This window comes from Mercenaria mercenaria, chromosome 2 (assembly GCF_021730395.1).
Source record: "Mercenaria mercenaria strain notata chromosome 2, MADL_Memer_1, whole genome shotgun sequence".
Lineage (NCBI taxonomy): Eukaryota > Metazoa > Mollusca > Bivalvia > Venerida > Veneridae > Mercenaria > Mercenaria mercenaria.
Window position 1 is genome coordinate 38,562,433 of NC_069362.1, and position 22,587 is coordinate 38,585,019.

Here is a 22,587-nt window from a genome sequence, read left to right on the forward strand (position 1 = left end):
CTGTAGTAAATTATCATGGCCAGAACAGAATGTATGTGCTGGCCAGTCTTGTTAGCAATGTACAAGGGCATGCTTCAAGGTGAAATATTTTGGTACAGTCTGTCAGAGGGAGCATTTTCCAATAATTGGAACACAAAAATAAATGCATTTCTGGTTAATGAAGCTTAAACTTGAGCTATAATGTCTCAGGCATTATCTGAAATGACAAACAAGATTAACACTTAAGGCAGGGTTTTAAGAAATACTCTGTATTTGGTTATAGCTTTATTTGTTATTTTCCCAATGTCAGTTTTAATTTTTTGTGTAAGATTCTCGTAGTTTTAATTTAAATGATTAACTTTTAAACAAGTTAAAGGGCTAAAATATTTATGTATATTTTTTTCAGTTTTCAACTTGGATATCAGGGGAACTAATCACAAGTACCATTTCCAGCTGGACTTTACTGCTCATGAGTTATGTTTCTTGCGTTTTGAAGAAATCCAAGATAATGTGCAAGAGCGCTCATGCCTTGCCTGTCTGGATAGAAATTTCTACCCCACAGTTGTATATTCACGACTGCTGATGTTGCTATATTCAGACCAAGGTAAGAAATAAGATCTGTAAGATCTGTTGGAAGCAAAGAATGCAACCAAGCATAATGATAGCAGACTTGGTTTGAGTTTTCATACTCGATCAAACCAAGTCTGCTATTATTCTTGGTTTCATTCTTTGCTTCCAAAGGATCTTTTTACAGAATCTGATTTTATTAACTATCATAATGGCAATCTTCAAGTGCCATGTGGCGGCTGTAAAATACTTGGGTTCAGTATTGTTATATTTTCTGGTCCTTTGGTATCATGGAGTTCATTTAACATAATTATGTGTAATAGAGTTCCGCTAACGCCGGTGCTAGGGAGTGTGAGACGTATTGCACATTACATTACCTCATGAACAGACTCGATCAAACCAAGTCTCATATTATTCTTCTTGGTTGCATTCTTTGCTTCCAAAGGATCTTTTTACAGATTTTATTTGTTGTATTTTCTGGTCATTTGGGATCATGGTGTCCACTTACTGTTCATCGGTAATAGAGTTCTGCTTAAGGCAGTGCTAGGGGGCATGATTGGTGTTGCACCTGCCGCTGCCTATCATGAACAGACTCCATCAAACTGAGTGTGCAGGCTGATCTTGGTCTGCACTGGTCACAAAGACAGAATTACATGCCACCAACAGGCCTCATCAGGTGGTGGGCTATTCAAATCACTCTGCGTCCATGGTCCGTCGTCCTTTCACATTTCTCAAGCTACTGCCTTCAAATTTGGACCGCATGCATAGTTTTGTGTACCGAAATGAACTTTGACCTTGAGATTGACCTAGTGGCCAACTTTTACATTTCTCAAGCTACAGCCTTCAAATTTGAACCACATGCAGTTTTGAGTACTGAAATGAACTTTGACCTTGAAATTGATCTAGTGACCTACTTTCACATTTCTCAAGCTACAGCTTTCAAATTTGGACCACATGCATGGACCACATGCACAGTTTTGTGTACTGAAATGAACTTTTACCTTGATTTTGACCTTGAGCTAGTCTTGAAATTTTTAACTTTCAAAAATTGCTCATTGGTTGTTGCCAAGATCACTCTGTGATCTCTTGTTTATTAAAAGCCTTATGGAAGTTTAAATGTACTAAGATTTCACTGGAATATAAAGATTGCATTTCTATTTCAGACAATGGTGAGGAAGCAAGCTGCATTAAAGTGCCATTTATACAAAGGGGTAATATACATGCCAGTAATACTCTGAGAAAATTGTATGATGTCATTTTCAGCAATATTGTTAGTACAGGTGAGTTTTTTGTTGAATATTTCTTGCTTAAATTGTTCTGTATGTGAATATCAATGCAGTATTTTTCATAAATTATGCAGTCAGTACTAAAAGGTGAGAAGTGTGCTAAGCCTGGTTTAATTGTTACAAATAAATGCTTGTAAAATCCTACCCCGATTGGCTCAGTAGGGAGAGCTCAGATTTATTTCATATTCACACTCAACAGTCCTTTTAGCAGTACCTACAAACTGACCTATATATGAATGACCTTGACCAGGGCTCCGGAAATTTTGATAACTCAATCAGTCCAAAACGAAAATCCTGACATCAGCGCTACCCCACCCACCGCATTCCCAATATTACATATTTTGTAAAACGTGATAGGGTAAAGAAATAAGCATGTCATGCATTAAAACTGAGTTACCAGTCACCGCGCATTACCATACAATGAAGACAGTTATTCAGTGTTATGTTTGATCGTTACTTTGTTTAAATTCCGATGTTTTTCCGAGATAATACGAGGCATTGACACCGTGTAGGTAACTAGTCTAAAAGCCAACGCACGTGACTTCGATACCGTATACATGGCAGATACTTTGTGATGTTTCTTCCTTTTTTGACGGAATTCTATAAAATACAATGCGTCAAAGTGAGTTACACGACACATATTCTCTGCTAAACAGCTTCAGTATTTAAAGAATACTCTGCCGCGGACCGAATGTGTACGTTATTTGAACGCTGAGATCAAATTTCCCGCATGTATAGTACCAAAACGTCACGCGGGTTGGCCACAGATATTTCATTTCACTTACGTTGTACTTCAATAAGCAACTACATTTTATAAAGTTATATGTTCTCTTCTGATGTAAACAAAATTTCATTTTGAAACGTTTTTTAAAAGACCGATTTAATAAACAGTGCCACTCAGGTTTTCTTTATCATTCGTGGTTGCCCGTCCATTTTTTTCTTTTTTGTACAGTCGGGTTGCAAAGACGATTTTCTGCATTTGTTTCAACTGGAGCCCCAACAAATGAATCATGTAATTTTTTCAAATCAAGTAATTATAAAAATTATTTTTATCGGTTTTCCGTGTGATGTCTCATTAAATCAAAGACCTATAATGTACAATTATAGCTCTTTGATTAAATGCAGCGACCATTTGTTTGTTACCGTGATCAAACATAGCCTTTTGAAATAAACCATCCGTGGATCCCCGTCGAAATGATTTGGATCCAGTCAGAAACGTTAGGAAACCAGTCAAAAATGTTTAATACACCGCAGTCGGCTGTCTCCAAACATTAAAGGATGTGCCGCGCGAGCACTTATTGCGTCACGCGCTAATTACGGACCGATTATCAAAGTGACAATCAGGCCAATTGACACGTTTATTGATTATCTGAAGGTGCGACCAACAATTTCCTACTTGGCAGGTGATCGTGTATTGAGATATCAGACCGAAATTTATACTTTTCTCCATTTTTACGGGACCGATTTTTTTCGTTTTTTCACTTGACGAATCGGTCTGAAAAGTCAAAAATCGGTCCAAAACCGACAAACCGGCAAATTTTCGAAGCCCTGACCTTGACCTTCACAGAGTTTGACCTTCACCTTCAAATTTCATATCTTAGTAAACAACATTTTTGGCCTTACAGCCCACATAAATGACCCAATTTAGTTCATATTTACACTCAAAAAACCTGAGCCCCATGTGTTTCTGGGACGATCTGTGTATGAAAAGAATTGGAACCACTGCCTTATCCTTGCATGATCGTAAGAGGCAACTAATAGGGTCTTAACACTTGGTTTTGCTGTAACTCTGTGATTCCAGCAGGTATGCAAATTTTGATTCCATACCTCATGTTTTTATTTCGATGTAAATGAGATGTGGAACCAAAATTTGTAGTCCTGTTTGGCGCCATATAACCTATACTGTGTTGGTGCGCCATAAAACCCAAATAAATAAATAAATTGTGGCAAGATCTAAAATCTGACCTATATATATATAGATGACCTTGACCTTCTTATGATCACATTAAAACTGAAAATAACATCTTTGGTCATACACCTAGAGACTTGATTTTGTGTTTTGAAAATGTAGCTCCTTGTGCTAATTATTGGTTCCACTATACAAATACAGTTGAACTTCAATGGCTCGAACTCGGATCTTTTGAACACCCGGGATCGCTCGAACTCTTCGCCCGGTCCCGAATTTATTCCTTCTTTATTCTATATAGTTCTACCTCGGATCGCTCGAACTTCGATAATTCGAACTCTCGAACTTTTTGGTGGTCCCCTCGGCTTAATTACAGTGATAATTACACCTATTCAGTCGAACAGACAATTTTTGCTGGAATGGCTTGTGTTTACAAAGTTTTTCACACCTCTGCCTGACATTCACCAAGCTTCCCCTTTAACCGGCGCGTGCGTAATTTTCACACGCTTACGTAATTAGCGTCTATATACGACAAACAAATTAAACAAAGTGACTTTCGTTTACTGCAATGCTTTAATGGGCTTTGATTTATACGAATAAAATTATTTAAAATGATTGAGCAATGTACATACTACGTCTGTCTTTATTATTTCTGCATAAAAATGGAAGATCCGACGTCAACTTTCATACTGCTTTAGCATGGCTGAACAACTTAGTAAAGGACCCGGATACGGGGGGATAGCTAAATCGGCTACTGGAAAGCAATATATTTGATAATATTTGTACTGGACTATGATTCAAAAAGGTTTGCTATTCATCTCTTTCTATTTGATGTTGTCTTCACCAAATTCTTATAATTATATTAATGTTTTATCTGTGTTTTTTCCGTATCTATGTCATGTTTGAAAATAAATAATAAAGCATATTTCAGCGTTCGTTTTTTATTAGCTCACCTGTCACAAAGTGACAAGGTGAGCTTTTGTGATCGCGCAGTGTCCGTCGTCCGTCCGTCCGTCCGGCCGTCCGTCCGTCCGTAAACTTTTGCTTGTGACCACTCTAGAGGTCACATTTTTCATGGGATCTTTATGAAAATTGGTCAGAATGTTCATCTTGATGATATCTAGGTCAAGTTCGAAACTGGGTCACGTGCGGTCAAAAACTAGGTCAGTAGGTCTAAAAATAGAAAAACCTTGTGACCACTCTAGAGGTCACATTTTTCATGGGATCTTCATGAAAGTTGGTCAGAATGTTCATCTTGATGATGTCTAGGTCAAGTTCGAAACTGGGTCACGTGTGGTCAAAAACTAGGTCAGTAGGTCTAAAAATAGAAAAACCTTGTGACCACTCTAGAGGTCACATTTTTCATGGGATCTTTATGAAAGTTGGTCAGAATGTTCATCTTGATGATATCTAGGTCAAGTTCGAAACTGGGTCACGTGCCTTCAAAAACTAGGTCAGTAGGTCTAAAAATAGAAAAACCTTGTGACCTCTCTAGAGGCCATATATTTCAAAAGATCTTCATGAAAATTGGTCAGAACGTTCACTTTGATGATATCTAGGTAAGTTCGAAACTCGGTCACGTGCCATCAAAAACTAGGTCAGTAGGTCAAATAATAGAAAAACCTTGTGACCTCTCTAAAGGCCATATTTTTCATGGGATCTGTATGAAAGTTGGTCTGAATGTTCATCTTGATGATATCTAGGTCAAGTTCGAAAGTGGGTCACGTGCCATCAAAAACTAGGTCAGTAGGTCAAATAATAGAAAAACCTTGTGACCTCTCTAGAGGCCATACTTATGAATGGATCTCCATAAAAATTGGCTAGAATGTTCATCTTGATGATGTCTAGGTCAAGTTTGAAAGTGGGTCACGTGCCATCAAAAAGTAGGTCAGTAGGTCAGATAATGAAAAAACCTTGTGACCTCTCTAGAGGCCATATTTTTCATGGGATCTGTATGAAAGTTGGTCAGAATGTTTATCTTGATGAAATATAGGTCAGGTTTGAAACTGGGTCAACTGCGATCAAAAACTAGGTCAGTAGGTCTTGAAATAGAAAAACCTTGTGACCTCTCTAGAGGCCATACCCTTGAATGGATCTTCATGAAAATTGGTCAGAATGTTCACCTTGATGATATCTAGGTCAAGGTTGAAACTTGAGAATTTTAGCATTTATTACAGAATTATGGCCCTTGAAATAGCCAAAATAGTGAATTTTTAGCTCGACTATTCGAAGAATAAGTAGAGCTATCCTACTCACCACGGCGTCGGCGTCGGCGTCGGCGTCACACCTTGGGTTAAGTTTTTCGTACCAGTCCACATTTTGACAAAGTCTTTTGAGGTAAAGCTTTGAAACTTTCAACACTTGTTTACCATCATCATGGCCAGTTATAGGCAAGAGCACATAACTCAATCAAGGATTTTGGCTGAATTATGGCCCCTTTTGACTAAGAAATCATGGTTAAGTTTTTCGTACCAGTTCATATTTTGACAAAGTCTTTTGAGATAAAGCTTTGAAACTTTCAATATTTATTTACCATCACCATGTCCAGTTATAGGCAAGAGCACATAACTCCATCAAGGATTTTGGCTGAATTATGGCCCTTTTTGACTTAGAAATCTGTGTTAATATTTCATACCGGTTCATATTTTGACAGTCTTTTGAGATAAAGCTTTGAAACTTTCAACACCTGTTTACCATCACCATGTTCAGTTATAGGCAAGAGTACATAACTCCATCAAGGATTTTGGCTGAATTATGGCCCCTTTTGACTTAGAAATCTTGGTTAAGTTTTTCGTACCAGTACATATTTTGACAAAGTCTTTTGAGATAAAGCTTTGAAACTTTCAATACTTGTTTACCATCACCATGTCCAGTTATAGGCAAGAGCACATAACTCCATCAAGGATTTTGGCTGAATTATGGCCCTTTTTGACTTAGAAATCTCGGTTAATATTTCGTACCAGTTCATATTTTGACAAAGTCTTTTGAGATAAAGCTTTGAAACTTTCAACACCTGTTTACCATCACCATGTCCAGTTATAGGCAAGAGTACATAACTCCATCAAGGATTTTGGCTGAATTATGGCCCCTTTTGACTTAGAAATCTTGGTTAAGTTTTTCGTACCAGTTCTTATTTTTTGTAAAGTGTTTGACATATGGCTTTGAAACTTTTATCACTTGTTTAGTATAATAGTCTCTATCTGTAGGAAAGAGAACATAACTCTGTCATCTATTTTGGCTGAATTATGGTCCTTTTTGGATTTTGAAATTGGTTCTGTTTTCATACAAGTCCATGTTTTGTCAAAACTATTTGACATACGGCTTTTAAACTTTGAACACTTCTTTATCATTATGATTTCCATCTGTAGGCAAGAGTACATAACTATTTTGACTGAATTATGGCCCTTTTTGGACTTTGAAATTGGCTCATATATTGCCATTTAGTGCAAGACTTATCGAAATCAAAGTAATACAGGAACATTGTTTGTCTAATCTATTTATTTCTTTTGTCTGAATATCCGTGGAAATATTTTGACCCCATTCTTCAATCAATTCTTCGAATAGTTGAGCGCGCTGTCATCAGACAGCTCTTGTTTGTTTGTCATGCTCATAGGTCAAAAAGTATGGTATAGAATGATGAATCCATTTCATAATATATTTTTTTAGGCTATACCCCATTAAGACTGCAAACATTTGAATGATTTCCCTTTATTTGTGACAAATGTACCAGTGGGGGGCACACCCTGTGACCTACAGACACATTCTAGTTTTAAGTAGATTTCCTGGTGATGCACTTCACTCTGTTGCTGATCTTATTCTGCTCTGGTTGCAAAGACAGATCATTTGAAGCCAGCAGGCAAAAGGTTAAGCAATACTGGACCGATGTTTAGCAAAACACAGTATATTAAGTCCCCTTGATATTTCTGCTTTACAAGGTCAAAGCAGAGTTGCATTTCCTTTGATCACAATTTTTTCTTCAAACAAAAATTCGAGATGTTTTCTACTAAGTGGCTTTGTTAAAACTGTAACAAAAAAGCTTTTTTTATGCACATCTGCATTTATTTCAAAACATCTCGCAAATTATTTTTAACTGTAATCAAACACTTAATTTCATTACTCTTACAGGGGAGTAATGATCTGGTGTTTACGGTATTTTCCACTCAAACTGGAGGTCATGGGTTTTACCCTCCTCAGGTTGCTAGCTCACATTTTCATATAACCCCACTACTGGCTTTTCCAAAAAGCGGAAAGGATATTGATTCAAATGGGCTTCAGGCTTTCATTACAATAGAAATGAATGAGTATAAATTAACTGTATACTGTAAAATCATCTAATTCCGTGGGCATGGGATATAAATTCATGGATTTCAACTTTTGAATATAAAATGAATGGAAATTTTACTTGTTCGTTGGGATTAAATGTGGATTGACTCAACCACAAATTCCACAAAAATTAGTCCACCACGAATATTAATGATTTCACAGTAACCTAATCTGGTATTATTATACGCCCGAAGGGACGTATTATGTTATGACGCTGGTGTCCGTCTGTCCGTCCGTCTGTCCGTCCGTCCGTCCGTCTGTCCGTCTGTCCGTTAGCAATTTCGTGTCCGCTCTGTAACTCTTGAACCCCTTGAAGGATTTCAGGGAAACTTGACACAAATGTTCACCACACCCAGACGACGTGCAGAGCGCATGTTCCGGATGTCTCGCTTCAAGGTTAAGGTCACACTTAGGAGTCAAAGGTCATATCAGTTTGTTTCGTGTCCGCTCTGTAACTCTTGAACCCCTTGAAGGATTTCAAAGAAACTTGACACAAATGTTCACCACACCAAGACGACGTGCAGAGCGCATGTTCCGGATGACTTGCTTCAAGGTCAAGGTCACACTTAGGAGTCAAAAGTCATATCAGTTTGTTTTGTGTCCGCTCTGTAACTCTTGAACTGCTGGAAGGATTTCAAAGAAACTTGGCAGAAATGTTCACCACATTGCAACGATGTGCAGAGCGCATGTTCCGAATGACTCGCTTCAAGGTCAAGGTCACACTTAAGGGTCAAAGGTCATATATGACTTTGCTTTGTGTATATTGCTCTGCATTGCAGTGCTCTTGTTTTTATTTGGCAGATCTCTTTTTTTGTACTGACAATAATATTTTTTTGAATTACTTCCCTTTTATGTTACTATAAATAGCTTATTTTGAAACTTTTTTATTATTGGCCGTAGGGAAAAACCGAGACCACTTTTCTGTGGTACAACATGGATGGTACCTCCAATTTTAAGGTGTATTTTTACATACCTGTACCTGATAAGGATTTTTTTGTAGACTTTGAATTTTTTTTTTGTGGACTTAGATTTTTTTTTTGAAGTTTTCCTTTTGTTGCTCCAGTCCTTTGGGGCTTCAACAGTCAAGTTCTCCCATCCTATGATGTAAGCCTTCGGGCGTATATTGCCCCGCTTGGCGGCGCTCTTGTCTAAACAAGTATTATATATATATATATATATATATTTTTTTTTTATTTTTTTTTGAATTATATTTCAGAGGAGTTGAAGCACTGGCAGGTGTATGTTACGCGATGTGGCGATATGCCCGAGGGGGAGAGGGTATTTCTCTGCATCACGAGGTATGCCCTCATCATCGTTCTCAACTACCACATCCTCCATTACCACGCCTACTTCTCCAGTGAAATCAGCGTTCGATGTACTCCAGAAAGAAATGAGATAGAGTTTACTGTGCGTGATAAAGCATGGGTATCCGACACTAATGCACGAGAGAGTAAGTCAAATCATCAATTCAAAGTAATTTGCAAGAGGAGTTTCGATATTGTAAATGTGCATGTGTTTTGTAGATTCCTGAAATGGCATCTACTTCAGTTGCGGAATTAATTGTTAATGTTTATCTGCTTGTAAATTCTTTTTCGGTTTAAACTTTAGAATAGTTTTACAAGAATTTTTTCATGGAATTGCTGAAATTTAGAGGAAATCGTATTGTGCCGAACATAACATTTCAAACCTGTATATATATACCGTTATGTACATACACGTATGTACATATACAGGTAGGAAATCTTAGCAGTTACTACACAAGCAAGTTAGCCCTAGCTGGTCTTCACAGCCTATGCATTATTTAACTGTGTAAAGTCTGTGTTGATTAGAGCAACCAGTTTAATTTCCATTGCCAGGGCCAGTTCATTCAAACAGCACCAATACAGAATGTGAATGGAACACTGACACTGTATAAGTCATTCCTTAGCAAGTGTTTATGTCAATGTCTTGAGTTTGATCATGTTATAAAATTGTTGTCACAGTCTGTTCTATTTTCCCTTAGCAAGGGCCTAACGTTACTTTATATTTGTTAAAGAAGTATTGATATCAGTTACATAAAATGAATTAATTTGACACCAGTTTGTCCCAGTCCGTGCTTAACTTAAAACAAAATGATCAATTTTATCACATAAGCCAAATTCCATTTATATGATACACCTTGATTATAATGAGACACTACCCAGGCGACAAATAATATGAAACAGTTTCTTATGGCCAAATTCATTTATACTATATATCTTGGTTATACAGAGATCCTGCCCTGTTGACAGATAATATAAATTTGTTTCTAATAATTTCTATTTTCAGACTTCTCGTTCTTTAAGACATACGTTTTTAAAACAACACAGTGCGAGAATGTTGAGAAGAGTTTCAAGAATCTGATGCGTAAATCGCTGTTGTACCCACAAGGGCCAAGCGCACATTTTAATATACGTCACAGTGAAATGAGTGCGTCTGCTGCACCAGGAACTACGTCAGACAATGTAATGATTATACCTCATCGGACTTTCTGGCACGATAATAATAATTCTGGTTCTACGTCAGGTAGTAATGGATATCTTCCAAGTGGTAAAATGGATAATATTGTGACATCTCATGAACCAGCACCTCATTTTCCTGATAGTGAGTTACAGGCACATCGTACTGCCAGTAGTAATGGCAGTATTCCAGGTTTTGGGAATTCTGCAGGCGTGTTTGTGTCACATGCTGAGATAAATAGGGAAACCGTAAGACCTAAAGATTTGACTTTGCATACGAGGGGAGTGGCAGGGAATGTTGCTGAAAGCAAAGTGAATGAAGCAGTTTCTGTTTCAGATAATGCACAGGTTGAAGACAGTAAACCATTAAAAACAAATCCAGATACTCCTAACCAGCATACATCAGTAAAGGAAATTTGGGACTCGGATCCTGGTCACTTACCGGTAAGTCCCCACGGGCATGGGTATTTGAAAAAGATAACAGGTGGAGGTAGTTTGGACGAGCTTACACCAGAAGAGCTTGGTTTTGACAATCTAAGTTATTATCCGGACCATGAGGAAACTATGCCATCATTTGCAACGACCGATGAGGCTGATAATCTTCCCCCACCTCCGCCTTGCCCCTCATTTTCTCTACCATTTGTAGAAGTTCCGCACCGACCTGCACCAAAACCTCCTTTGGAGTCACTGACTGAAGATGAATTGATTTTACCAGAACGGCAGCCCAACAGAGGACTGTTACGCTCGCAGAGCTTTCTGAATTTGGATGAAGATCGGGTTCTTCACATGTATGCAAACATTGCACAGGAAATGAGTTCTAGAAACAGCATACATGATGATTTCCCATACTACAGGTTTTATTACAACATAGGTCTGATACGTGTTATGTATGCGAGAATGAGCAAGAAGCTGAAACGACGGAATCGCCTTAGCAAAGAGATGAAACAGATTGACTTCAACAAGCTAGAAGACCATGAACAGTGGTACGATAGAGACTTCAAGATCAGGAGTAAGGACCTGAAATTTTGCAAGTAAGTATATAAGTACTGTAAATTCATCTGATACACACAGTTAGGTACCCTATAAGGTTGCATGCACAGAGGCCAGGTCTTTGTTGCATTTTGGGATGTATGGATCAAGGTCATTCTTACTTCATATAAAAACTCAGATCTAGTAGAAATGCTGTACTTTTGATTGAAAAGATGTAAACAATTTCTGATGAGTAACTTCAAGTAAGGAATTCTGTAAGGAATAACACATTGGTACTGACCTCCATTATAAAAAATGCTTGACCTCCATTATAAAAAAATGCCTTATGTAGGTAAAGAGTACTTCTTTAGTAGTTCACCCTTAACCTATTTGGCAGGGTAAGGGGAGGCAGGAGGCATTAGTTAAATTGCTTGTCCTTTCAGTGCAATCTGCCTAACCTTTACCCTGCTTGATTTCTGAAATGGACTGGTCCATCTTTCAAGTACCACTTACCATTCAAAGGGGTGTTCACTGAAAATTTACTGACTGACGTGCAGGCTGACCTTGGTCTGCACTGGTTGGAAAGGCAGAATCACTTGCCGCCAGCAGGCTAAAGGTTAACTTATATTACTTGACACTGCAGTCTCTTCATAAATATTCACTAATTTCAGTTTATACAATATACCACCTGAGACAAGTAAGACTCCCTATGACTACACCAAGCTTGATGGTGATGATGATCCATACTGGACACAAAATGATGTAAGTTTCGTGATCTCAGTCAGTATACATACTTGAATAATTTCATTTGATAGAAATTAGATTATCATTTAATACTGAAATCTTGTTTTAAAGGTAAAGCATGCATACAAATTTGCAATAGTTTTCATAAGGGCATGAAATTTGTGTTTTAAAAGTTTATCCAATATTGCATACATTCAAAGTCCCATTAGTTTTCATATGGGCATGAAATACATGTTTTAAAGGTAGTTTATCCAATATTGCATGCATTAGAAGTCCCACTAATTATTTTTCATATAGGCATGAAATGCATGTTTTAAAGGTAGTTTATCCAATATTGCATACATTAGAAGTCCCACCAGTTTTCATATGGGCATGAAATTTGTGTTTTAAAGGTAGTTTATCCAATATTATCCAATATTGCATACATTCAAAGTCCCACCAGTTTTCATATGGGCATGAAATGCATGTTTTAAAGGTAGTTTATCCAATATTGCATACATTAGGAGTCCCACTAGTTTTCATATGGGCATGAAATACATGTTTCAAAGGTAGTTGATCCAATATTGCTTGCATAATACAGTAGTTTTTACATTGGCATGAAATATAGTATGCTTTAAGGGTTGTTTATCCAGTATTGCATATTCATTTTCTTGTATTCTGAATCCCACCAGTTTTCATATGGGCATGAAATACATGTTTTAAAAAGTAGTTTGTTCAATATGACATACATTTGAAGTTGCAAAATCTCAAACAAGCAATTGGTTCCTGCATGGCTAAGGCAGTGGATAGTTTTTAGCTCGACTATTCGAAGAATAAGTAGAGCTATCCTACTCACCACGGGGGGCCTCCGTGGCCGAGTGGTTAAGGTCGCTGACTTAAAATTACTTGCCCCTCATCGATGTGGGTTCGAGCCTCACTCGGGGCGTTGAATTCTTCATGTGAGGAAGCCATCCAGCTGGCTTACGGAAGGTCGGTGGTTCTACCCAGGTACCCGCTCGTGATGAAATAATGCACGGAGGGGCACCTGGGGTCTTCCTCCAACAATAATGCTGGAAAGTTGCCATATGACCTATCATGTGTCGGTGCAACGTTAAATCCAACAAAATCCTACTCACCACGGCGTCGGCGTCGGCGTCACACCTTGGGTTAAGTTTTTCAAAGTTTTTTGACAAAGTCTTTTGAGATAAAGCTTTGAAACTTTAAACACTTGTTTACCATCACCATGTCCAGTTATAGGCAAGAGCACATAACTCCATCAAGGATTTTGGCTGAATTATGGCCCCTTTTGACTTAGAAATCATGGTTAAGTTTTTCGTACCAGTTCATATTTTGACAAAGTCTTTTGAGATAAAGCTTTGAAACTTTCAACACTTGTTTACCATCACCATGTCCAGTTATAGGCAAGTGCACATAACTCCATCAAGGATTTTGGCTGAATTATGGCCCTTTTTGACTTAGAAATCATGGTTAAGTTTTTCGTACCAGTTCATATTTTGACAAAGTCTTTTGAGATAAAGCTTTGAAACTTTCAACACCTGTTTACCATCACCATGTCCAGTTATAGGCAAGAGCACATAACTCCATCAAGGATTTTGGCTGAATTATGGCCCCTTTTGACTTAGAAATCTTGGTTAAGTTTTTTCGTACCAGTTCATATTTTTTGTAAAGTGTTTGACATATGGCTTTGAAACTTTTATCACTTGTTTAGTATAATAGTCTCTAGGCTGATCACTACCAAATAGAATGTAAGCCTCCGCAGGTCTAGTCACAAGTAGTCCAAATATAAATAGTACTAATCTTTTTTCCTTTCCTAGTGCATTTTCTCGGCAGCAACGTGCTTACTTTTACCCTACCGCGTTTCAGTATGTATCACTTTGCATTCTAATGAAATCGGCATGTTCCTATCGCATGCTAGATAAAAATGGCGGCGTAAGAATTTAATGTCACGAAAAGAGAAATTGAAAGAAGCGAAAAGTAGTAAATTCAGCGGGTTGTATTTAACGAACTGTAGTTTTCTTATATAAAAGTTAACACCCCCTTTTCTTTTTGTTTTTCTAAAGTAGCGATCTAGTTCTTTATGGGAATATAAGCGTTTGAAAATCTGATATGCTAGAAAATGTCGAAACACCGTTATGAAGTGAGTGGATTTTATATGAAATAAAGAACAGCTGGATTTAGTGGTGTTCAGCCTCTATCTGTAGGAAAGAAAACATAACTCTGTCATCTATTTTGGCTGAATTATGGCCCTTTTTGGACTTTGAAATTGGTTCTGTTTTCATACAAGTCCATGTTTTGTCAAAACTATATGACATATGGCTTTTAAACTTTGAACACTTGTTTATCATTATGATTTCCATCTGTAGGCAAGAGTACATAACTATTTTGACTGAATTATGGCCCTTTTTAGACTTTGAAATTGGCTCATATATTGCCATTTAGTGCAAGACTTATCGAAATCAAAGTAATACAGGAACATTGTTTGTCTAATCTATTTATTTCTTTTGTCTGAATATCTGTGGAAATATTTTGACCCCATTCTTCAATCAATTCTTCGAATAGTCGAGCGCGCTGTCATTAGACAGCTGTTGTTTTACATGTTGTACAGACTGTACTTTATACATAAATATAACATAGAATTCATTGCATTTCTGTCACCAAATGAATGTAAGTTTTCATAATTTCAACTTCATGAACTTGTTTACCATAAAGGAAGCATGTCCTTTTAAACACAGGGGTCATTTTGTAGTATAAACAGGCCTTTTTCTATAAAAGATTTAAATACTGCACCTGTGTCTTTAAAAGATATGAACAGTGTGATATATTTTACAGTTGTGTTTCACAATACAACGAATATTGGAGGAAAGTCCAGACGTACATCACCTGTTAAAGGAACTGCAGATCGAATTAGACATCCCAGGAGATCAACTAATGCAGTTACAAGTTCTTCTCAGTCTGACACCTACAGAGAATGACTGGAGAGTACTAGCTGAATATATTGGTGAGATATTTTGCCAATTTCTAATGGTATTAAGGGGCCTCCTTTGCCCAGTGGTTAAGACCACAGACTTCCAAGCACTTGCCCCTCACCAATGTGGATTTTAGCCTCACTCAGGGTGTTGGATTTTTCATAAGAGGAAGGTTAATGGTTCTACCCAAGTGCCTGCCTATGATGAAATAAAGCATGGAGGGGCAACTGGGGTCTTCCTCAACCATCAAAAGCTGGGAAGTCACCATATGACCTATGATTGTGTTGGTATGATGTTAAATCCAACAAAAACAACAATGGTATTCAGCTTTCACCTGCTGTAAAATACCACTCGCACGGAGCTGCAAGGGGATGAACAAAATGCTCTGTTCATCCAGCATTTCAAGCAGTCAAGATATATAAAATATAAATTGGCCAGAGACCACGTAAATTGCTCAATTCAATGCAGATGTTGGAACAAGCAGTGTTTCTCTGTGTTTATTTGACAAAAATATCATAGAAACATCTTGAAACTTGTGATATCTGTACTGATGACTGCTTTCTAGACTTCTTACCAGAGCTAGCTTCTAAGTAAAAGGTTGTAGAGATCACAAAGCCCGCTCATGTTAGCATTTGAACCTGCGATTTCATTTATGCATGGTGCAGATGCACCGCCACTACACTACTGTCCCTGCATGCAACTGTTGGGTAATGGCACTTAGTTTTAAAAAGGATAGCCAACCAGAGTTTCAAGTTCCATTCTAGAACCAACCCATTTTTAGCTCACCTGTCACAAAGTGACAAGGTGAGCTTTTGTGATCGCGCGGCGTCCGTCCGTAAACTTTTGCTTGTGACCACTCTAGAGGTCACATTTTTCATTGGATCTTTATGAAAGTTGGTCAGAATGTTCATTTTGACGATATCTAGGTCAAATTTGAAACTGGGTCACGTGCAGTCCAAAACTAGGTCAGTAGGTTTAAAGATAGAGAAACTATGTGACCTCTCTAGAGGCCATATTTTTCAATGGATCTTCATGAAAATTGGTCAGAATGTTCACCTTGATGACATCTTTGTCAAGTTCGAAACTGGGTCGCGTGCGATCAAAAACTAGGTCAGTAGGTCTAAAAATAGAAAAACCTTGTGACCTCTCCAGAGGCCATATTTTTCATGGGATCTGTATGAAAGTTGGTCTGAATGTTCATCTTGATCAAGTTCGAAACTGGGTCAGCTGCGGTCAAAAACTAGGTCAGTAGGTCTAAAAATCGAAAAACCTTTTGACCTCTCTAGAGGCCATATTTTTCAATGGATCTTCATGAAAATTGGTCAGAATGTTTACCTTGTTGATATCTAGGTCAAATTCGAAAAACTGGGTCACATGCGGTCCAAAATTGGGTCAGTAGGTCTAAACACAGAAAAACCTTGTGACCTCTCTAGAGGCCATATTTTTCATGAGATCTTCATGAAAATTGGTGAGAATGTTCACCTTGATGATATCTAGGTCAAGTTCAAAACTGGGTCACATGCCTTCAAAAACAGGTCATTAGGTCAAATAATAGAAAAACCTTGTGACCTCTCTAGAGGCCATATTTTTCAATGGATCTTCATGAAAATTGGTCAGAATGTTTACCTTGATGATATCTAGTTCAAATTCGAAACTGGGTCACATGCCATCAAAAACTAGGTCAGCAGGTCAATTAATAGAAAAACTTTGTGACCTCCCTAGAGGAGATATTTTTCATGGGATCTGTATGAAAGTTGGTCTGAATATTCATCTTGATGATATCTAGGTCAAGTCAGTCCAATGTTGCTTTACATTACTTTTTGCATACATATTTTGTCAATAAAACTTTAAACTTCAGTATAAGTCGTTATGTCTCCCAAACTTTTCAGGCTTGTTGGTCCTGACATATTGATAACGCTGGGGGCAATGGTCTTGGTGGTTATCACTATGAAGTTGTTGGGCTCAGAGCCCCAAAATTACCCGAGAGGTTACTCTTTATTAGCCAACCATCTACAGATGGTGAACTAGTCAAATCGCCTTTTGCCCATGGTCTGTCCTTCCGTCTGTTAACAATTTTTGTTATGACATCTACTCTGAAACTTCTTGGTGGTTTTCAGTGAAACTTAGCCACAATGAACTTGGTTGCGTGTGGACAGGTGAGAGTGATTCAGGACCAACATGGTCCTCTTGTCCACAAGTAGTTGATAACTGGCAACTTCTCTACTTGTATCAAATGTTGAGGACATTTGGCTCTTAGAGATATAATTTTCAGTCGAACTGTCATTGAGAACCCTAACCATTCCTGTGGATCCAGTTTGGTAGTAGTGTGTTCTTCATACGGAGCAAAGTGAATGAGCTTGTTAGTGATTTATTGACTATCGGTTACATAATTATGTCTCCCCCATCAGTGCGGGAGACATATTGTTTTTGCCTTCATCGTCTGTCTATCCGCATTAAGCTTGTCTGGCTTTCACAGGTCAAACTGCTAGCCGGATTTTGATGAAACTTCATAGGAGTGATCAGTACCAAGCCTTGTTGTGCATATCGCCAACACATTCCACTTTGCTGCTCAAATTGGCCATCAGAGCTAAAGGTAGAAAATCTTGTCTGGCTTTCACAGGTCAAATGTTGGCTGGATTTCGACGAAACTTCACAGGAGTGATCAGTACCAAATCTAGTTGTGCATATCGCCGACACATTCCGTTCGCTGCTCAAATTGGACAACAGAGCTAAAGATAGAAAATCTTATCTGGCTTTCACAGGTCAAACTGCTGGCAGGATTTCGATGAAACTTCACAGGAGTCAGATCAGTGTCAACCCCAGTTGTGCATTTCGCTTGCATGTTCCGCCTCGCTGCACAAAATGGCCACCAGAGCTATAAATAGAAAATCTTGTCTGGCTTTCACAGGTCATACTGCTCATGTATTAAATCCATTTAAATCAACTGCAACTTATGTTTTGACTTTCACCCTGCATACCAACAAACATGCTCCTCTTTCTTCCTTAGAATACATAGGGGGAAGACATTATGTTTTTGTGACAAAAGCACCTTCTGGTGTTCATTTACACCTTATTTAGAAATTTGGTGGTAAGCAGCTGTCTCAGTGTTAAGAATTCATGAAATGTGAGTTCATATTTTTAGGACACTCAACAGATAAATATAATTAACAAATATTTTGAGTTCGCAAAAAGCATTTTTTTGGCAAAAATAAAACCAATGTGAGTATTTCCTGGTCTACATATACAATATATGTCAGTTTAGTATGGACAACAAACAAATTATTGATATTGGTAACATCTATGGCATATTTATGAAAACAATATCTGTACATGTAAGAAATCATTAGATCAACAATAATTGGAAATGTGCCAATAGTCACGCCTGACTCTGTTCTATATATAGTAACATACGTCAAAAATATTTCGCACATTTTGTATACTTCAGGTACTAAAATTATAATCATTTTATGCTGAAGAAGGTCTTGATAAGACCGAAACCGGTACATTTATAATAAATACAGTCTTAACCTATCCTGGCGTTAGTCATTTAGTACCCCTTCCCCGCCTTTGTATTTCGTTACATATACAATAATTGAGCCGTGCCATGGGAAAACCAACATAGTGGGTGTGCGACCAGCATGGATCCAGACCAGCCTGCGCATCCGCGCAGTCTGGTCAGGCTCCATGCTGTTCACTTTTAAAGCCTATTGGAATTGGAGAAACTGTTAGTGAACAGCATGGATCCTGACCAGACTGCGGGGATGCGCAGGCTGGTCTGGATCCATGCTGGTCGCACACCCACTATGTTGGTTTTCCCATGGCATGGCTCAATTAGAAATGTGTGTCTGTTAAAATTCTTTCATGTTATTTTTCTGCAGGTTTGAGTAGCAGTGATATTACCATCATAGAACATTTTTGTTACACATATCGTTCACTAGCTGCAAATGTTGTGTTAACACACTGGATGTTGACGGAAAGGCACCATATGTTAGAACACGGTCAGTCTACATCTAATCCACCGTGCAACTGGGACAGTCTTGTGCAATTTTTAGACGCTCATGGCAGAGACGATATAACAGTTATTCTTCGAAGTACACGTGAGAACGAACATGTGGAAGAAATTACTCATTTCTGAGAAAGAGTGCTGAAGTGTAGAGATAAAGTCAAAATTTTCTTATTGTTATAGTCGGGTCTTGGGTGCATTTAGAGGGGTTTCTTAAGTGTGTGTTACATAACCTGTTTAAACAGGTTTGAGCCAAAATTATTGGTGCAGCGATCAAAATACATGATTGTGATATTTAGAATTTTTAGTGCAGTAAATTCTGTACCCGATAAACCTCTGTTTACATCTGCCTTGATGTTGGGAGTTTATTATGAAGAAATGAGTGCAAAGAATTGTTTTACCTGTTGAAAGAACAAACTTGTGTATACAACATTTGTCAGAGCTTCCAAGTAGTGTAGTATCAATTGACTTGAGGGGTTTACAACTATGCCTGTTTATATAGCATTGATATTTTTGCTTGCCATCTGATATTAATTGCTCAAGATTGCATGTACATGTATAGCACAGACTGGAATTTTTCTCAGTTGCTTTTGTATACATCCTTTTTAGCTCGACTATTCAAAGAATAGTCAAGCTATTCTACTCACCCTGGCGTCGGCATCAGCGTCACACCTTGGTTAAGTTTTTGCATGCAAGTACATACAGCTATCATTTATAGGCATATAGCTTTGAAACTTATTTTTTTCTTTTCCTAGGTTAATAACCAACCTCAGTGGGTCAAGTCCCATAACTCTGACATGTATTTTGGGTAAATTATGCCCCCTTTTGGACTTAGAAACTTCTGGTTAAGGTTTTACATGCAAGTTACTATCTCCAAAACTAATGCAGATATTGAAACTTCACATGTGTCTTCAGGGTTATAAAACTAGTTGATAGCAGCAAGTCACATAACTCTGATATGCATTTTGGTCAAATTATGTCCCCTTTTGAACTTGAAACTCTTTTGATATTTAACATTTTGGGCAGTATTTTGGCCAAATTATGCCCCCTTTTGGACTTAGAAAATTCAGGTTAAAGTTTTGCGTGCTAGTTCATGCAGCTATTACTAAAAGGCATAATAAATTATAGATTTGAAACTTATTTTTTCTTTTTCTAGGTCAATTACCAACCTCACTGGGTCAGGTCCCATAACTCTGACATGTTTTTTCGGCAAATTATGCCCCCTTTTGGACTTAGAAACTTCTGGTTAAGGTTTTACATGCAGTTCCTATCTCCAAAACTAATGCAGATATTTAATTGAAACTTCACATGTCTTCGGGGTTATAAAACTAGTTAATAGCAGCAAGTCCCATAACTCTGATATGCATTTTGGTCAAATTATGTCCCCTTTTGAACTTGAAACTCTTTTGATATTTAACATTTTGGGTAATATTTTCCTGCTTCTGGGAAAATATTTCAAATAGTCGAGCTCGGCTGTCTTAAGGACAGCTCTTGTTAGTTCAACTATTTGAAGAATAAGTAGAGCTATCCTACTCACCACGATGTCGGTGTCGGCTTCAGCGTCACACCTTGGTTAAGTTTTTCGTACCAGTCCACTTTCTGACAAAGTCTTTTGAGATAAAGCTTTGAAACTTTCAACACTTGTTTATCATCACCATGTCCAGTTGTAGGCAAGAGTACATAACTTATCAAGGATTTTGGCTGAATTATGGCCCCTTTTAACTTAGAAATCTTGGTTAAGTTTTTCGTACTAGTCCACATTTTGTGTAAAGTGTTTGACATATGGCTTTGAAACTTTTATCACTTGTTTATTATAACAGTCTCTATTTGTAGGCAAGAGCAAATAACTCTATTTTGACTGAATTATGGCTCTTTTTAGACTTGGAAATCGGTACAATTTGTGTACAAGTTCATGTTTTGTCAAAGCTATTTGACTTGTGGCTTTGAAAGTTTGAGCAATTGTTCATCATGATGATTTATATCTTTAGGCAAGAGTACATTACTCCTATACTTCTATCAATGCTTTGAATAGTCGAGCGTGCTGTCAACAGACAGCTCATGTTTAGACAGCTGATCAAAAAAACATGCTTTATGTCTAAGGTGGCCATTTTTTTTCAGGATTTTAAACACAATATTTAGTACGACAATTCGAAGAATAAGGAGGGCTATTGTACTTCACATTAGGTTTGCTTTAAATGCTTTGAGGTTTATTACAAGCTGGTGGTTAAATGAAAATGTTACGGCAAGCTGCTGAATTTGTTGTATCTTCTAAACTACTGCTCCAGTTTAACCATTAGACCTCTTATAATTAAAGAGGGGCAGAAATCCTTCGTTATGGGTCAGGTACCCCGAAAGTTAATGGCACGGATTAAAGTTAGGTTAATAGTGTTGGTTTAAGTTTTATGTTGAGTCCAAAAAGTTTACTATATGAGCCGTGCCATGAGAAAACCAACATAGTGGGTATGCGACCAGCAAGGATCCAGACCAGCCTGCGCATCCGCGCAGTCTGGTCAGGATCCATGCTGTTCGCTTTCAAAGCCTATTACAATTAGAGAACCCGTTAGCGAACAGCATGGATCCTGACCAGACTGCGCGGATGCGCAGGCTGGTCTGGATCCTTGCTGGTCGCATACCCACTATGTTGGTTTTCTCATGGCGCGGCTCATATCCTCTCTACTGTCCCTTTTATAGAAACTCATTAGGACTGGTATTAGTCAAAAGTTAAACCACCTTATATTTAGGGTCTCCAACAGTCAAGGATACTAGGGATGAGTTCCCCATCCACCACTTAATTATACTTGACATTCTCTTACCATTTGTTATGTTACTCCATGTTATTTCTTAGTATACCTTTACACACATGCCGTTTCAAATCCACCCCAGCAGTGCACCAATACTAATGTTATATGGCACAAAACAGAAGTAAACATATTGGTGTCACAGAGCTACAGCGAAACCAAATGTTTGGATGCTGTGAGTTGCCTCCTGTGATTATTGAAGGGTAAGGCAGTGGTTCGACTTCTTTTCATACACAAGCTGTCCTTAAACCACATGTGACTTTATCTTTTCTGTTGACAAATATTTTCAAACAGTTAAATTCACTGTCCTTCAGATATCTCTTGCTTATCTATACCCCTTTATATCATGTATCATTTTCAAGTTACAGATTTAATGATATTATAAAATGTGCTTGAATCTCACAACCTCTTGCAGAAATATAGCCACTAGCTAATTTTGTTCAACATTTTAGCACAGTGTCACACATTCTACCTTGTGATAAGGTAATGTACCTATCTTCACAGGCATTGATCAACTATTTTCATGTACAAAAATATGAAAAATCACCATTTTTACATAATCTGATTTA

General features: G+C 37.8%; 1 protein-coding gene across 1 annotated transcript; it reads left to right on the forward strand.

Moving 5' to 3' along the window:
• Positions 1-363: 363 nt before the first annotated feature.
• LOC123563762 (uncharacterized) lies at positions 364-22,142 on the forward strand. The gene is made up of 7 exons (XM_053535615.1): positions 364-583; positions 1,710-1,826; positions 9,278-9,511; positions 10,369-11,569; positions 12,179-12,269; positions 15,081-15,249; positions 19,096-22,142. The coding sequence occupies exons 1-7, from the start codon at positions 562-564 to the stop codon at positions 19,350-19,352; spliced, it is 2,091 nt and encodes a 696-aa protein (XP_053391590.1). The 5' UTR covers positions 364-561; the 3' UTR covers positions 19,353-22,142.
• The last annotated feature ends 445 nt before the right edge of the window (positions 22,143-22,587 follow it).